This window comes from Acanthaster planci, linkage group LG08 (assembly GCF_054643075.1).
Source record: "Acanthaster planci isolate LZ-2023a linkage group LG08, COTS_SCS, whole genome shotgun sequence".
In the NCBI taxonomy this organism is placed as follows: domain Eukaryota; kingdom Metazoa; phylum Echinodermata; class Asteroidea; order Valvatida; family Acanthasteridae; genus Acanthaster; species Acanthaster planci.
The window spans coordinates 7,589,625-7,608,617 of NC_141784.1; the positions used below are offsets into that span (position 1 = coordinate 7,589,625).

Consider the following 18,993-nt stretch of genomic DNA (forward strand, 5'->3'; position numbering starts at 1 on the left):
AGAAGAGAAAATTTAGTCCAGCGAAATCTACAAAATGCAAGACTTTTCAGCTTAAATAAACCAGTGCAACATTAACGCTTTATTCCTGGGTTGACATCACAGTTTTGCTCATGAAAATAGAAATACTCGGCATGGAAATTGAAAAGGCAGCAAACTACCATTTGAAATAGTGAATGAAAAGTTCAAAATAAGGTTAACTGAGACACAAAGGTGCACTTTGAAGGTTTGTAATATTAAAAACCAAATTGATTGCAGCTACCCTTTAAAGGCGGATCCAAAACCATTTTGGAGGTGGGGGCTAGCTGGGCCAAAAGTTTGGAATTTTGTATGTATAATTTATAGCCTTTCTTGGGGTTGAGGCTACATTTGGGGCTTTTTACACGCTGTTTGGAGGAGAAAATGAAATAGACCTTTCATTGTTAAACGAAAAATTGGGTTATTTTTGGGGGGCAGCATGGCCCCAGCTGGCGCCACTCCGGATCTGCCTTTGCAGAGCTTAAGCAGTAACTCCAGGTAATGAACAAGAATAACCGATAGTTTTCCCGGGTAATTTAGCACTTTTTTCATCTAAAATTGCAAAAAAGAAAGTTTAATTTCGTCAAAGAGTGGTCACTCGCGCCAAATTTTGATTCCAATTTCAAAATAACACCACTAAATTTCACTTTCAGATCACTGTAATTCACGAAAAGAACCGTTCTTATTCGCCCTGTTTATCGTCATTTTTGTCTCACTCCTGAATGGTGTTGAACTTGAAAGCAAATTGAGTTGGTTTTTTTGTCATTTATTTTACCGATTTTATCATTCCCTTTCGTCAGAGGCATGATTGAAAAGTTTACGAAAGACAAGATACACATGTACCAGTAATCTCGCCTGATTAACGAGAGAAAGTCAAATAAGTGAGTTATGTCATTACTGCGATATGTTTGTGCCTGATTGCTTCGGCCTACTCTTTTTAGTTAATTTGAATCACAACAAAAATGACGTCCAAATAACCACGAAGTTAATCTTTATGAAAAATCCAATGAATGACGAATTTGCATTTCCGATTCAACGCCATTCCAGGAGTGAGACGAAAATGACGATAAATTTGACGAATAAGAATGGTTCTTTTCGTGAATTACAATGATGTGAAAGTGGAATCTAGTGGCGTGATTTAGAAATTACAATCAACATTTGGGGCGAGTGACCATTCTTTGACGAAATTAAACTTTCTTTTAAGCAATTTTACATGAATGAAGTGCAAAATTAACTGGGAAAACCTATGATATGGCTTTGGGTACAGTCACTTTATTTAGCTCCCCACTTTGACGAGGAAGTTTGAAAGTTGCGTGGTGTTTTTCAGCGTTACTTTTACAAAGAGAAATCCTTAATGGTGTGTACATTCTCCAACCTTACGCTTATTGTGTGTCTACAGCTCTGGTCTAAGAACAAACCTGAAAGTGGGACGTATTTACAAACGGTAAACACATCAAGGTATTCTGTTTCAGATTGATGTGCCAGTGTTTTATGCTAGTGCTGTTTAGCATTTGCCTTGTTAAACGCTAAGAAGTAGATCCAATAGAACGCATTGAACACGAGAAAGGCTGCAGGATAGGCCCAGCGGGCCACGCAGTCCAGTCGATTGGCCGTCCACAGACTGGAGCAGCAACGGCCACCATCACCAACGGTCTCGATCTGCAAATTGCGCTCCATTTCCTTCGCGGGGGACTGTTCGATGTCACCAGCCAGACTCTTCTCTCTTCGTGTCTGAAGTTTATCAAAAGAAGAAAACCAGGTACATGTGTAATCGCTTTTATGTCGGACGTCACTGTCTGGGAATGTATTTTCTGTTGTGTGTGGCATGCTGCGAAACACATACCGATCTGTGTCATTTTCTTTGTGCTGCGCATGCCTTTTTTGTTCGTGCAGTCTCTAAAAGAACGTGTCCGAAGGCCATTTCTTTTTAAACTCGAATATTAAAATTAATTTTTGGCATTGAATATTAGCCTGGTGCCGCTGCTAAGTTGTACGTGCGCTGGTGCCTGGCTAGTTCAAGTTCAAAATTGAATTTACGACAGCTGCAATTGGCCCATCTAAAAGTTAGAGAAGACTGGTGTGGAGAAAAACTACCTGTACGACGAGTAGATAATTTGCCATTCCAAACTCCAACAAAGAGAAGAACACGAAAAGCAGACACACAGCCAGCCAAATGTCGATGGCCTAAATGTGATGGCAATGTAGAAAAGATATGCAGAAAAGATTATATATGGACATCACTCGACACCCTGTGTACAAACCCTAAAGTGTTTTCTAAGTAAATAATAAATCAATATTTTCATTGCAAAATTTGACTATTTAGGGTATGTTAATCACTTTCTGATGGTTTATAAACCACTGCAAGGGAAAATAAATGGTGTCCTTGCATGGAACCCTTGCCAAGATGTGTCTTTAGTTAGTTTTGTTTTTTTTTTCACGAAGGAGCAAGCGCTACCATAGTACCCGATCCAACTTCCACAACACCGTTAGAAAGGCTTTTGCAGCAAAATGCCAGCGATACGAAGTGTACAGGTACATCATTAGTGAGCACGCGCACAATTAGTGTGTAAGAGGCATTAGCGCGAGAACCAGCGCGTGAACCAACACGCGCGCGTACTCCATTCGTTTGCACTGCACTTCCCGGTTCACAGTAACGCCACACTACGGTACTCTAATGTGGGCACAAAAGAACGGAAAACGAGGAGGTCGGTTGGTAACTTGCATTGAGCGAGTAGAGTGGATGAGAAAAAGATAGAATGTGGTGGACATTCGTGGTTTGGACTTTGGATGACACGTTTTTATCGCAGTTTTTCCTGTCGGAAAAGATCTATTTCAAAAGGTCGTTTGACTTTCTGTCCAAATTTGTAGCCCCCTGAAGTTTGTGTTATCGAAGGGAAAACGCTGACTTCAACGCATTATCGACGTCAAACCTGACTTATTAGCCCAGCACATTTTTCACATGATTATATTACCTCCATCTTTCGAACGTCGGCATTTTCATGTAAAAGCCTCGTTTGTTAACAGCAGCGGGTAAGTGGACGGAATGATACAAGTAAGCTCACTTTAATACCATGCACCCTAGTGTTCACAAAATCAACGTTAGCCTAGCTAAGCTACTGGGACCGCTCCATGAACATTGAAGAATAACTGCCAGAATATCAAAGTTTCATGCAACACTGAAGTTCAAAATGCAGGTTCTAGTTGGACGCATGTGTGACTGATCAAAGTTAATAACAATCGCAATGCGTACCTTCGCGTAGGTGACGACCGGTAGCGTCTCCTGTATGCCGGCTGTCATGGTGGTCACTGTCAGGACCGTAGTTATACCCAGGGCAACGCGCGCGGGGGCTGCTTTGGCGTCAATCCAGAAAGATAGCCAGGCGATGCTGACAAGTACCATGGTAGGAATGTACACGGTGAGGAAGTACGACTCCGTCTGCCGCATGAAGTAAAAGTGAAACTTGGGCGTGCTGTAATTTCCTGTGACCCATACACAAAGTACAGACTGAAATTATTATCTGTCATTTGGTCGTCTACCAGAATTCATAATACGGTCGAAATGCGCGTTTTCAATGCGCCCCGTGTACGTACGCGTGATTAGCATTGAAATTATTCAAAAGAATCGTGGTAAATATAAGAACGGGCCAGGAGACGTGCATATGGAAAGTGCCTTTAGTACGCACAGTAGTGCGAGATGTACAATCTGTTCAGTGCTCACTTTTTGTATATGCAAAGTGGTTATGTCCTCCATTTTACGTGGCTATTTTATCGTCCACATATACGAAATAATACATTAGAAATCAGTTTGTATACGTTCATATAGGCTCATAACCGCAAAAGTGCATGGTAACATAATCACCTTGCGTTTTCGAGCCGCTTTTGTGTCCGGAATCCTCCTATTTTTAATGATCGCTCATATTACAGGCTGTCATGGCCACGCCATTCACGTAATTAATCTATTGATATCAGCGTTCCTCCGCAGGTAATGTTTGACTTTCTTTGTAGTCAAGAAGAAACTTCAAGAAGGCCTTTTTCCTAACATTGCGGACTGAAGAGTGATTATTAGTGATCGTAAGTTTCCGTTGTATTCATCTCTCATTGCGTGCACCTGTGAACTGGTATCCTTTTTACTGTATATTGAAGTACATGGGGATTTGTATAGTCTCATCCAATGCAGCATTCATGCAGGCCTCTATATATACGATGCATTAGACTGCCTCATGCTTACCAAGTAAGTAAATGGCTTCTTCGTTGGAAAATTCCGAACCTGTTAAAGAGAACTTTGGAATCGTGATACCCGGTTCGATTTGAATGGAGCCCTCCTCCACGTACAGGATCACATCTCGAGTGCTGTAGGCGTCTGGTGGCAGAAGATTATGGTTACAGAACAGGGAATAACGGAAGAGAATATAAACTTTAATTAGCAAAATATTCTTTTTTTAAAGAACATTAACCAAAGTTTGTCCCGAAATTAAGCAAATTTCTAACCAACTATGCGTAAAAATTTTAAGCAAAGTTTCTTATGTGATAAGAGGTCTTAAATGTTTATCTGAATCTTGCATGCATATCCCTCCTTAGGTTGGTATGATTTGGGTGTAGTTAGCACCACACAATGTTGGCATTTACTTTTCTGTCCTGCTTGCAGTGGGGGTAAATGTTCCGCTTGTTTTTGTGTGCCCGGCAGAAGGTCGAAAGGGCTTACGACCTTTTGCCGGAAGCATAATCGCTGTAAAAAAGAATTTCCCGGCAAAAGGATGTACGTATGCAACTATTTTATTTCCACGAAATATAAAGATTTTTTTGCAAATAGTTACAAAAAAATTCCCAAGTCGTTTGATAAGTTGTGCAGAGGTTTCTTTTTGCACAGCCTGCGTTCATTTTTTTGTAAATTTTATCCGTTTTTACTAAATAAAGAGGGTGTATTTCTTACGACCTTTAACCGGGAAAATTCTTTTCTACCGTGATCCTGCTTTTGGACAAAAGGGCGTAAGCGCACTTACGACCTTTTGCCGGGGACATGACGATATTAGACCGGCATTTGAAGTGATACTGCATTATAATAATATTAAGAGTAATAGTTATTCGTCGAACGATGACTTACAGCTGCTCATGACGATTGTGCATTTCTGCCTGTCCATTGGAAACTGCTGTAGCATCATGTTGCATGATAGCGTTGCGCTGACCCTGCCAATGTACCGATATTTACCCAAAATCGACAGTTACTGTTCAAGCTCAGTTCCCCCAATTTAAGCACTTAAGCAGCAGCGTTTTGCATGTAGCAGAGTACATTTGCCAGGCTTTGTTTCGAACAAGGGAACCGTTGTCTCAATTCCGTCTTAGGCCACAGTAAGCCTTTTGGGTGTTGGCCGTGTCCGAAACGGGCCTGCAGAGCTACGGCTAGGTCTATTGTCTGCGCGTCTCCACGCATTTCCAATGGAGCAAAGACCTTGACTCTAGGAAAGAGATTTGGACGCAGCCTTAGATTTAAATAAAATCTGGTACGATGAGTTATCTGATTGCACATAAACACAGCAATTTGAATTCCCCAGACTAAAGGCAGTGGTGCTATACCTCGTGATTTGGGGCAAGCTTTTGCGTACCACCGTCTCTGCAATGATCTAGATCACGATCAGTGATCCGTACGCTGGTTCGCACCATCCATTAATAGGTGAGTTTTGGTGTCTGTAAACCAACGACGGATCACTGATCGTGATCCAGATCGGTGAAACAAACACAGCCCTGTTACATAAGAGACGCCTTGAACCAATACACTGTTTTCAATGGATAAGAGGGGCACAGAGGAACCAGGTTAGACCCTCCGCAAAAACTTGCCCGAGTCACGAGTATAGCAACACTGTCATTAGAAGAAAGAACTCATTGCATCAGATTTCATTCAAGTTTAACTCGCAAAATGCTTATTGGTATGAGTATTGTTCATAAGTCATCCAAGCTAACGACAAGCGTCCCGCACACAAAGCCTATAGTCCACACAATGCACCATTTTTCGAAACACGGGTACCTGGAGCTGGAGGCCACGTTACCGTCTGGCTGAACACGGAGCAGTCTGTTTATCTGGGTCACCGTGTGGACCTTGGCTTGTTTCTCATACAAGAAGACCACGTCTGGGATCCAGAGGTTGTCCATATCACCACTTTTGAAGATGATAGTCTGGTTCCCCTCGAATGAGAGTCGAGGGTCTCGCCAGAACATCCGAAAATACATAGTGATAGCAAAATCCTGCAGAGATTAGAGAGTCATGAAATCAAACTAGATTAAGGGATTTTTTAATGCAGCAGATGCAACAAACTAGTGTGGTGTACTTGTGTAAAGTATTTTCCACCAATGAATAATTTAATCTTAGCAGTAATCCTTGCCGACTCCAGAAAGAGGTTACTAAGAAATGTTCCGAGCTACAAAGTTAACGAGTTAAACAACTATTATGGTCATGTATAGAGGCAGACACAGGCCGAGCAAAGACTTGTGGTGCCAAGGTTTGCTTTGAAGGGTAGAATAAGGTCAACCGAGGAGGATGTATAAAAACCTACCATGGTGGATTCGCGAATGCCCTCCATGCTTTCGATGTAGACATTGATCTTGACGCTAACCGGTGAACCTATTGTACCGTGTACAATAGAAGTTACTAAGCATTTGAGGATCTGAAAACATTTTGACATGACTTTGGAGATGCTACTTCTAAAGAAGGGAAATGCATGGGAGATTTTATTATCGACTTGTTCAATTCTGAATTTCATTTTCATGTTTCGGTTTTTTTATTCACTCATTTCGTAGAACAGAACCACTTTTTACTTTCTTCTAAATTTTGTGGCCGGCATTAAAAGTAAGCCGTTTCCTCCAACTTTTAAGAGTAAAAACTGCAAATTCAACAACAGTTATATTTGAATACCACTTGATCAAAGAATACAGCAGTGCTACATGCAAACAGCCGTCAAAGGGACTCAAGACTCATGCGAGATCGATGTTTCGCTTTAATTGAAGCATCCATTGTAATGGGGGCTCGAGAGAACACGATCAAAGGGATTGATCCATTCCACTGTTTTCCTATGTTCTTAATTAGCCTTAATTAAGTCCCCATCATCGATCATGAGAGTGAAGGTTGGGGAAAGTGGCAGGGTCTGCGTTAAAATAGCGCACTGAGAAACAAAGTAAAAAATAAAACCACCATCCCACCAAAAAATAACGAGCTCCACTATAATGAACATACTTTTGTTCAGTTCGTTACTATCGCTGGCACCGAGTGGATTGGGACTTGCGATGAATGGCCCTTTTATCTTTTAACGGGAGCACTGAATTTGTGAATTATTCCGTGCCATTGCAAGCATGAAACGTGGTCGTAAAATTCAGGACATGAGGCGTGCGTTGCTTTGAAATGCAAATGCAGAATTGTTAGAAGAGTAGATTTGGAAAATCGGAATTAAGCAAAAGACCGTAATGACAATGGCACTGCCTCCGTCCTGAATATATTGCGTGGTATCGTGCAACATCATGCAAACGGTTCTTTTATTCAACTTACGCGTGCAAAAACTGAAAACAACTTTTAATTATTCGCAAATGTAATTTCGGTATTGTTATAGGATGATAGCGACTGCATTCAAGTGGCAAATTGCGTTTTAGAAATGATACCTAAACGTATCCTATTGGCCAAATTTACGTGTACACCATGGCTGAACTATGAACGATTATATCTTACCTGTGTCATTAGGTCGGAGTCTTCTGTCGTAGTCCCGAAGGATGCTGTTCAGTATGGCCGTAGTGTTTGTTCCTTGACCACAGCACCTACAGGCGTGCATGGGAGGTTGAATTTAACGGAAAAGATTGTAAGAAACATTTTTTTGTGGTGATGTGGGATATGTTTCTGGAGCAATCTTTTTACTACACTTGGGTTAGGTTGGGAAGCGTTGCATGCGTTGGGCGGGTCTGGAGGGTAGGTTGATTTTGGCTGATCTGCGCTGGGCTTGGACTCTAGACTGATGGCTTGGCCCTTGAGTTTCGGTTGGGCAAGGGGTCGGCTGGATTAAAGTACTGGTGGGACTGGATGTTTCAGGTGTGGTTGGGTGGAGTTGGATCGACATGGTTTGATTTAATATGATCTGGGTTGTTGAGTTATATAGCTTTAATGGTCCCGTTTGGATTAAGGTGGGTTTGACTCGTGTCATTGTCAATTTGCACGCGATAGCTGCGTGCATGCTGAACAAGTCAAATTTGGCAAGTCAGTGAAGACTTTCTTTAGTGGCTCACTAATCACCAGCATTTCTGCGCTAACTACTAATTTAGAGTAAATGAGATTATTCATCAGGCCAAAAGGCTGATAGTCACGACACGCTGATCCTTGGCACAATGCCGAGAATTGTTCGATAACGGATGGCATGAGACCACATTCATAATCGAGGTAAGTGAGCGGGCAGCAGTCGGTGCGTTCACGTTGCGGGATGCACGCACGCCGCCCCCGCTGTGTGGTAGACCGCGACGATCAGTATTCCCAGTTGCGATTCATTTGCCGCCAGGCAGAGAAGCTGACCCGTCAGAGCATTTATGTGAATGTCGCGATCCGTCAAGCTCTTGACATCATAATCTCATTGGAAGCCGCTTTAAAGCCATGCACACATGTATTGGTATAGTTTCTTGTACACCCTTTTTCTGATTTTCCGTTGTTCCTCATATTTTGTCGTGTATTAAATAAAACTCTTAAACCCAATACGACTCTATACATGTGTCTTAATTGATGAGTTTGCTTTTGTCATTTCTCCACTTTTTGTGAGGTTTTGGCTGGGTCGTCATAAATTCAGAGCGTTTTTAAATTTTGTGTTAGAGAGTCAGGCTGGAAACTTTTCAGGCTTTGTCTTCTTTGACTGGAAATTGGCAAAATTGAGGGTATACAGTAAAAATATTCGCAAACCCGGCTGGATGCGACGGCACCTTTAAACATTGCTACTTTTTGAGTCGCACTGGTTCACCCGTTTTTACAAGCACATATCTAGCACGCAGTGATTGAAATAACAGCCCTCGTGTTACAGGAGCAAAGCGAGCAAATACATTACAGACTTAATGAAATTTTCCTGTTGATTTTTTTTCTTTGCGTGGCCTTTACTTACTACATGTATATTTGTTTGATTGTTATGGGAACCCCGGTAACTTTCCTGAATATTAACATCAGATGTGAGTTTGTACGTAATATCATTCTGAAATCGGAGGAACAGTTTGGAACTGTTAGAGGGCTAAGGCAGTATAAAACTAAGTGTACAACTTTTTTGTTATAATATGGTCCATATTTGGGCTTCATAATGTAGTGGAATTTTCAAAGTATTTTCAGTGAAGAGGTACAGTGCAAGGAAAATAATATTCTCTAATCACAGACAAGAAACATGACGTCATGCCGACCGTGAGAAGTTTTTTTGTAGGTAGCAAAAGACAAACTGACGTAAATTAACATGGGGCTCTCATTGACAGGAGATAAAGTTTACATGCTGGTCATTAAATTCTTTTCTCTCGTTCCAGAGATTGTTATGTATGTAGTCACACCGGTACTAATAATGAAAAAGCCAACCGTTTGACGGAGTTGAACACCGTATATCGGTACGTACTACGTGTCACTCTGCATTTCAGCTATTACGAAGCCCATTAGTGCCCGCTAATGACATTTTTGAGACACAGTTGTTTTTACAGGATAATGTTTTTACAAGTTTGTTTGACGAGATCCGATTGCACCAGTACGCTTAGTTTATAAACTACCAGTCGGACGAACACTTACCACGAACGCTCTCAGGTTTCAAACAAACACAAAAACACAGATTTCGTCAAACGAACTTTGGAAATACCTTTTATTATCTCGTCAAACGAACCATGGAAAAAATGGTAAAATACATGAGGTAGAAACGAAATTTGAAAAATGAACTTCGTGGCACCCTTAAGCATTCTTACCAAAATACACCTAATTTAATTGTTACCAACGAACCACGTATTAATGTTTCATTGTTACGTTTTGTGAGTTTGACTTTGCAACGTTTAACAAACGCATTCAACCATCTGTCATCGTTTTCGGTTGTTTTTAATACCAAATCTTTGGTAGATTTGGTACCAGACTATAGCAGTACATGTACTCAGGACCCTTTTCCAATACTCGACTTGGGCTCCGTCTCAGGCTTCGTTCCCAAAACCAATCCCCGATTGTGGGCCCGAAGCGTTTAAATTAAATTGGATTACTGTAATTTCTGGCTCTCTTGCATCTCATTTGATGTTTTGTGGCACTATTAAACTAATTACTGCGCTTACAGCTTCAACGTCAGCTAGTTAAAAACAGTTGAAGCCTGAGACGGAGCCGAAGTTGAGTATTGGAAAACGGCCCTATTCTCAAAGTTAAGATCTAATAATGGAAGATTATTTTGATTGTTGTGTTGTTTTCATGGTTTGTTAATTTGTGCGGCACAGACTACGAGATTTAACGCTCAAGGTCGTCGTTTGTAAACAACATTTTGTTATATATTGTAGTGGCCCAACATTCCAGAATTCAGTTGTGAGCGTCTTACGTACACGTACATGCATCGCTGATAACTCCAATATCGCAGATACGCCGCGTTCTAATACCTCCGGTCATAGTGGTTCCAGTGTTACGCCGTTAGAGAGGCTGTGACTGCAGTTGCAGATGCGTTACACCTAGGAACTGCATTGCATTTAAAGTCCTACATCCCTTTGTCGCTGAGTCTTTTTTATGCAGAAAATTTTCATACAAAAAATCAGACCCTAAATTAACCCTTACAGTCTCAATCCTCCGGTTACAATATGATTGTACATACATTGTCGGAGTTAGGGCTACGACCCCTCGATAAAGCTTCGAGGATTCATCAGCGAATTGCATTTGTGTGCCATTTGTTTTGCCTGCTCCTTTTTATGTATTCTGGATCCTATTTACTGATACAGGCAATTTAGTTTGTGCAGTCGTATAATTTCCCCCGGCACATACATGTATTATACTTTGGAAGGATGAACAATTGCCAAGAGTAATTTACCCAGTCATATCTACCTTCATCCCTGGCTCGTAAATAACCATTTAGAGCAGCGAATAGTCAGCTCGGGTTTGGTCATAGTGCAGCTAGCGTGTGCTATGAGTAGACAAAAAACAACCATTTATTTAGCCAGAGAGGGGAAATGTATTCGACAGAAGGGATAGGGAGACCACCTGCCCGTCCTACCTCGGCAGACTTCTTGGGGCCTGGTCTCCCGTAGAGCCCGCTGACGTCACCTTGAACACACTTGTCCGTTCGGGCTTCAATATGTACAACTCTCAATCCTTCACAGTATTTTCATCTAGGGTGTCGGAATTACTTTTATGCACAACAGAACCTAGTATTCTCTAACCTGTAGATTAAGATGCCTGGCGGCCAACCAAGCTTTGCTCTTCTCCCGCCAAATTTAAGGCTAACCGCCAAGCTTTAAAAACTGTTTACCAAGTTTAAAATATGGCGTGCTCCGTTTACATATTCTACATTTTATCTTGAACAACGTTATCTCGATGGAAAACCTGTCTGTGAATGAGTAGAATCGCTTTGAATTTTTATGAAAAAGATCTACCTCTTAAAGATGCCCAGAAATGCACAAGACCTTAACTAAAAAAGAATCCTAAAATGGGCTCTAAACGCTCAGCGAAAGTTTTTCCCCACCCGGCCCCTTTAAATATTTGTATCGGGCACTATCAAATTTAAGATTTAGAATATAAAGAATACTGGAGCCACTCTAAAGTTTGACGTAGAAACAAAAAATGCGCAAACTGGAATGACGGGAAAAGGTTGGTGATTATATTATTCTGATCTGGAAATTAATGTTACGTTATAAGAGTGAAAAATACAAAGATCGCAATGTTACAAACAAGCGTTTACCTTTGGAATACTTGCCAGCATTATACTACCCTGTTGTTTGAGACAAAGTGAGACATCTTCTACAGATAACTTTCGTGTGAACCACGATATGTTAGCACAATTAGACTTACCTTTTAGGCCTGATTAATCAGTTTGCCATTTACATGACTGCATTGAAACCTTGCTACAATGATCCAGGAAAACAAGCAATGGTCTTTTCTTGCGTTCAAGGTTTTTTGTCTAATTAGTAAATTCATTGTACAAGCTTTTCATTTCACATTTTTTTCTTTGTGGGGCTGAGCTAGAGATGAAATTTCAACCGATGATTTTCAAGAATGGTGTGAGATGACGGGTACGTTTGCAATCAACATAAAGTGAATCAGTCCAGCCGCCGTGCACATGAGCACGTTGAATGAACGGGGCATGCTCTGTAGCCTGTTGTATTCACACCATTTCTGATCTTACTCCCCGAATCCACTTTATTCATTGAACAATCTAAAAGGGGGAACCAGCCTGTTTTGCTTTCATTACATTTGATTTTAGCCTCACAGTGAAAATCTTTTCAGTTGGATAATAACGGTAACATTGTTACCCACCACTTTTGATTCATGGGAGCACAGTGATCTTTTTTCCATTGGATCCAATTCATTTGATATTACCTGCTCACCAGTGAGGCATCTGAAGTCTGGACTGAGTAACTGTTGAAAAGGATACTACATTGTTTCAGTGGAAGGTTGGTTATTATTTGACTATTATGTAGTCACCATAAACCAACCATGTAGGGCAACGTTAATTTTTCACACGTCAGTATACCCAGCATTGTGCCTTTTTATTGTTACCCATCCTTGAGCTGACAGTTGCGCAACTTCTCGCGGGGAGCATGCAATACTGGTTGCTGTACAGTGGGAGTTCATGGATTGTAATTGTGTGAGTGAACAGCTGTTGACAGTATCGCTTATTGGATACAAGCTTTACACGTGTGGTCATGTTTCTTTCATCCGAGATATCCCGATCAATGCGTTATTAACCCAACCCGTTTCCCTCCGCTCAATTGTAAATCATTATTACTTAAACAACAGCACAGTCGGAGTTTTACCTTGTTATTTTTCACTGCATTCGCGAGACGTTCATTTAAAATATGTTTGACCAAATCTATGAGCACGGCGAAGCAACACCTGATGCCTTGCCACATTGTGGATATTCGCAGTTGTTAGCAAAACGCTGTTGGAACTCTACTGACGTCCTTTTTCATGGTCAATACGTGCAAACTTGGACAATAATGTACGAAATGCCCCTCAAATTATAACGTTCGTGAAACAGGCATCAGCGCCATTGAGTCATTTGTTGTATCCTGATTTCGATACTTGTATGATGTTTTCAGGTTGTACGGACGTAGATGTGAGTCGAAGACAAGTAGAAAGTAACTTACAAAACGCACTTCAAAGACTAGAATGCCTTTTAATAGCAAGTGTACTATTTTTGTAACACATTCTCGCAAACAGGCGATCGCGAAGGCAGATGGTACCATTGGCATGAGGGGCGGTACAAAAGCCTAGAGGGACTAATCTAGTGGTTTATTCCTGTGATTAAATGATGGGAGTACAAATATTATATACACCACCCTCCTAGGGTCTACGCCCTTCTTTCAGGGACCGCGTTAGTGTCAAGGGACACCCTCAGTCTGCTCCAATGCGGGAGACCGGGGTCGTATTGGCGTCCCATGCACTTTTGCACCGAGTCTGACTTCGGTACACTATTCAGGTATGGCGTTCTCATGGGATAACCTGGGCGATTGCCGAATGCCTTTAACCCAAGTCGCAGGGATATCACACACATTATCAAACAAACCAAACTTGCATGGGAATCTCACTGCAAAGTGAAAAGCGCTTACCTAGAGCAAAATTTGGACATGTTTATCCAGTTTAAAGTAGGCCCAAAGAAATGACCATTTGTCTCTTTACAAGGGCGCGCCTCGAACCTGTCAGGCCTAAATGTGCGAGAAGCAACGCCTTCATTCATACATATTCCAGAGGATCGAAGATAAGCTCGTTAGTGTTGGGCAGTGACGGAGCAGCTGTCATAACTGGCGCCCCTCAACAGCGCCAATGATGCATGCAGATATTGCATCCGCGATATTCTTAAATGGAATGGTTGATACCTTAATGAATCCACATATATCGATGGCCCGCCATAACCATCTTCGATAAAATGGTGATTCTGCATGTGCTGTGAACTTGAATGAAGTAAATAATATTACCTTGAACGCTGTATTGCTACTAAATCGTTCAACTACTCGTTGAGATATTATGCAGACTCACCAGGCTGCCTGCAACACACAGAAAAATGCCACGCATATCCTGGTCGCTCCCAACAGCCTCTCCATTCTTCAATGCCGTATCTGCAACATAAACAAATATCTGCTCAGTTTATTTGTGTCACAAACATGAGTAAAAGCCGTCATGCATCTTAATGTCCGTTTGTCCAGATGTTCAAATGTTGTAGACAGTGTGATACCACTCACACGTATATTTCTGACCGATTTGCGTTATCGTATACAGCATGTTCCCTAAAAGAGCAGCAGCAAAGCGCTCCCAATTTCAGACATCAAATGCCAGTTGACGGTGTTTAAAACATGCCTGGGTTGAAAGGGACATTCTTGGCTTGATGATACTTTTTATTTCGTTCTTTATGCTTTGCCGATCCATAGATGTGTCCCAGTAAACACGAGCACTCGAAAGTGAGTTTGTGCCACTTTTCTGACAAAGAAAACGAGAGATTCCCCCTTAACGTTTTTCAGCGAGCAGCGCTGTCAACCTCTGCTTTGAAACGGTAAAGTTGGCATGCACCGTTGCTAGTGATCAGAATATGGCACAAAATATATTTTTTATTGTTTATGTCTACTGGGGCATATTTTTGAGATGCACTGTACATGTATACCGAACTTCCTGTGGTTTTAAATTCTAGAACACACCCCAACAAGCTAAATTTTGTTCTCCAGCAGTGAAATCTCCAAGCTTTCCTAAAGCCTTAGTTTACGATTACACCGTTAGGGCTGTATAACAAGTTTTTCAAGATATTCATGCCTTTTGCTACATGGAGTCTTTTTCAAGTACTTTTTCAGAGGCCATGTTGAAACAAACTCAGTTTTTGCCAATGCTGCATTCACGAAACGACACATGCGCCAGTTTTTAGCCGTATGCGATCCAAAAGAACTTTGGCACAACTTGCAGTCCGATACGATTAGAAAAGAAAACAGACTGTTCTATTCGATTGGAAAAACTCTGGAATATTCAAGTCCCTGCGCGCAAGCAGAGTCTGTGGCTACATAAATGCATTAAACTGAAATATTTTATGCAAGTTCATTTATAAATCATTTGATTGGCAATGTTTATTATTTATTATTGATAGTTTTAATATTATGCACAAATAAATTTTTAACCAAGGCCCTTCCATTAGGAATTGGAAATGAATACACTCAATGAAATGAAATTCCAATTGTTTCAACTGTTCCTAGGAGGACACGGAAGGATTGCTTAATTAGCTATTTAAACCTCATTCTTCCCTTTCTAAAGAACGATAAATACACTTGTCACCTGAAACACAAGTTCTAGGGACAGTTTTAAAAACACTTCACGAATAGTCATTTTCAACGTCGTGTTTTATGATGAATCTTCTCCCCTTTTTTGTATGTTTTTACAGTGCTTTTTTAGTCTCTTTCCTCCAGGTAGCCTGAATTTCTTTATTTTCCCAGAGCCCCACGTCTCCCTGTTTGGTTTCTCTTCCCTCCTTTGTCCCTCCCGTCCCGTCCATTAACCTTGCATCTATTTTAAGCGCTTATTTCCGCCGCTATACGTGCACGGTTCTTACGCCTTGAGAGTCCGTCTTTCAACTCCAAGCATTGATGCCTGCGTGCGCAGTATAATGTTTGGATCTAATGCTCCTGTTAAGAAAGGTGTATACGAAGCACGTAAGCGAACACGAACGCCAAATTGGAATGTCTTCCACGCTCATGTACCGGTATTTGCGCAGCGGTATTCTCACGGAATTGTCGAACGCATTTTCAGCTTGAGCAAATTTCGCTACAAAGTGTTTCCTAGCGTCAAATTCGCTTCACTCTTGCCTCCTGACCGCCTAAAAGAGTAGAACCCGTCGCTAGCCAGGGTGAACTTGTGTTCTTGTTTTCTTTGTGTGTGCCTTCAGAAATGTTAGAAATGAACAATACCCAACGCATAAATTCTTAAGTTCCCCTTTTAGTCTATGCTTTGTGAGGGGTAGTCCGAGAAAAGAGTACTCTCAGGAAAATGAAATTGTTATCAGTTAATTACATGTAATTCTGAAAGATGGAAGAACAGGTTTATATCGGGCAGCAGTAATGGCATTCGATGGGACGAAGTTACTGGGCGTTGTAATGAGATATCATTTGATTATTTGATATTGTAACCACGTGATGATACGGAGGGGGGAAATAAAGCCTTTGTATACCCGTTAATGAAACTGGGGTCGGGGAGACCAAAAGCCAAAGGGCCAAATATTTTGAGAGAGTTGCCTTAAGCTCAGTCAACTCTCAACTCGAAATACAACACATGCAACTTTCACAAAGTATGTTACAAATACTGAAGAATTAAAAAAACTGTTCTACAATCAAATAAGAATGGCGCAAGTGTACAGCTCATTGCGAAGTACGTTGCAGGGCAAAATATACCACAGCGACAATGGTCAAAATCAAAGGACAAAATATGAAATATGTGCAAGGCCACCGTAAAATTGCGGCGAGTAGTACGACCTAGGCCCTATGTCGTTCCTTGTGTAGCAAGGCTTTACAGCAAAATTGGGCATTTTTGAACTACCAGGATCCCTAAAAGACTGGATTCCAGAACCTTAGACGCTCTAAACAAACTTCTATAGAGGTTATGCGTTAACGTATCGTCAGAGGGCAAGAGTTTTGTACCACTGGGAACGGCTCGAATAAACTTCTACAACGAAATCTAAGGATCGTCCTCACGACACGGTTGGTGGTGCAAAAAAAGCCGATGACCACGTGCATGTGCTGTTTTAAAATATGGATCATGCCTTAAATGGGATTACCAAGCTTTGGATTTTCTTTACAAAGAGTTATGGTTATGTAACTAAATCATTCCCGAAGCTGAAGAACAGGGCTGCAGTAAATTGTTAACGCAAGAATACTTGTACGTATAGCTTGGAGTGTAACACAATACGAATGTCTTTCAAGATTTTATGAAAGTAATCAATTTATTACCCTATAGGATGGTCGGGTAAAATGTTTTTCATTTTCATATACAGTTTAAGAACTAACAAAAAATTTTCCTCATACAGTTTTTATGAACTGAAACTCAATCATTAATCATTTTGAAACTAGCCATTTCAGCGTAATCTCCTTTAATATACTACTAATATAATACTAGATAATATTTTTATTTCAAGATGTTAATCTTGAATTTCTACTGTAAGTAAAATTAATATGCCAATAGTCATATGCTAAATCTAATTTAAACAAAATTGGCCCCATAAAACCAACTAGACCTGTTACCACGCAGTAAAATTTCCAGGGGAAACAGAATGAAAATGAATTAGCAGGGGATAAAAATTACAACATTTTATATTGAGGGCTGGTATATGGCATTACCATTCGAACAACGTATACTGCAGCAACGTAGGCCAGTAAAAAGGTATCCACGTGGACAATCACAAATTTTAAAGTCCTCAAATTCTATTAGGTCGTGGTCCGTGAGATCACAGATGGCACTTGGGGCTTCGAAAACAAAGAAGGGTGGAAGCGGCTTGACAGGATTGCTTGTATTTTGGCGGGTATTAATCATCTTAGGATGGAAATAACTTCAAAGTCATGGTTTACCTGGCAAAAATTGGAGAAAAACACCGAGGAAATGATTTGAATGTGATGTGTGTCTTGAACACCTAAGAAACTTTTTTGCTGAAGTGGGAGCACTTGTATTGGTCTACCCGTAACATATTTCGCATTGTTATATGTTGTATGCAGCAGTCAGGTTACCTACTGTAGTATCAATTTAATACATGTAATCTACTTTCTGCTCTCACTTTCACCCAGTTTTAACAAAGAAATAGCAATGGTGAATTCTATCGTTATCTTGTGAAATGCAGTTGCCGAGAATTTACAGAAGGGGAGGCACGGACCAGGTTTACCTTTGAGGAAAATAAAAGATTTCCAAATATGAGACAGTCGGTTATCATCAAAGGAACCCATCTCTTTTGACTCTTGACCCCCTAAACTCTAATGCCTATGGCATAAATAGAATGCCTTAACGTAAGTTGGCCACATGAGGGACATTATATCAGTAAAATAAATCAGTATGGGGCTATTATATCAGAGCCTCCATTTTCAGGTCAACTGGGTCACATTTCAAACATCACACCGTTTAACTTTTAAAAGAAGTGCGGCACTAAACGCTCGTCATCACTTCTGTAGCTTTACCTCAGTTACATCCTGCACCGGCCCATCACATCAAGATGTTTGCGAGCCTTATCAGGGTTGTTTTTGCGTTTACTACTCCGCTCTTTACATAATATTTACAAAGATTGTGTTACCAAGAATACTGTAAGGAGTGCCATCCATTTTTATCAATCCATGAGTCCAGTCATGTGCATTGAAAGACATTGGGGCACGCAGAACATTTGGACTGCCGTGATAAACCCTTGGATGACATTTACTTACCCTGCATGGACTTGAATTCGATGTTGAAGTGCGCAAACCGCCCGCCACGTGTTGTCGCGTGGTTGAACCCAACGATCAATCTTTGATATTTGAAGGGTGGCTAGGCTTCAGGTAGCGTGAATAACAGCATACCACGAACCGTAGTTGATTTGAGTACATGGGGTGGCTCAGCTTGTTATCTGGTTAACCTAACGCCGGGATGGGCAGCGTAAGCAATCTATCTTGGATTATCGTGGATTACATTTCAGCGAAGTTTGACTCAAGGGGGCGGTGCGAGTGGAGTGACTGACATGGCAGAGTTGAATCACCGTTCCGTTCTTGGCTACGCTGCATGCGCAATCGCCCTGCAACCAACTTTGGTGCAGTCTGCAGTGCGTGCTCTTTGATAGTCTCCTGTTTCGA

The 18,993-nt window shown here is 41.1% G+C and overlaps 1 protein-coding gene across 2 annotated transcripts; it reads right to left on the reverse strand.

Annotated features, from left to right (window-relative positions):
• Positions 1–1,141: 1,141 nt before the first annotated feature.
• Positions 1,142–18,852, reverse strand: LOC110986768 (glycine receptor subunit alpha-2-like). 2 transcript variants are annotated; one of them, XM_022248948.2, is made up of 10 exons: positions 18,592–18,852; positions 14,201–14,280; positions 7,724–7,809; positions 6,561–6,628; positions 6,035–6,252; positions 5,117–5,199; positions 4,244–4,375; positions 3,266–3,495; positions 2,110–2,199; positions 1,142–1,746 (listed from the first exon to the last, which is right to left on the reverse strand). In XM_022248948.2, exons 2-10 carry the CDS (start codon positions 14,263–14,265, stop codon positions 1,510–1,512), a joined length of 1,209 nt encoding a protein of 402 aa, XP_022104640.1. In that variant the 5' UTR covers positions 14,266–14,280; positions 18,592–18,852; the 3' UTR covers positions 1,142–1,509. The 2 variants fall into 2 exon arrangements, with proteins under 2 accessions (XP_022104640.1, XP_086996384.1); XM_087140258.1 differs by lacking the exon at positions 18,592–18,852 and adding an exon at positions 18,352–18,420.
• Positions 18,853–18,993: the final 141 nt, after the last annotated feature.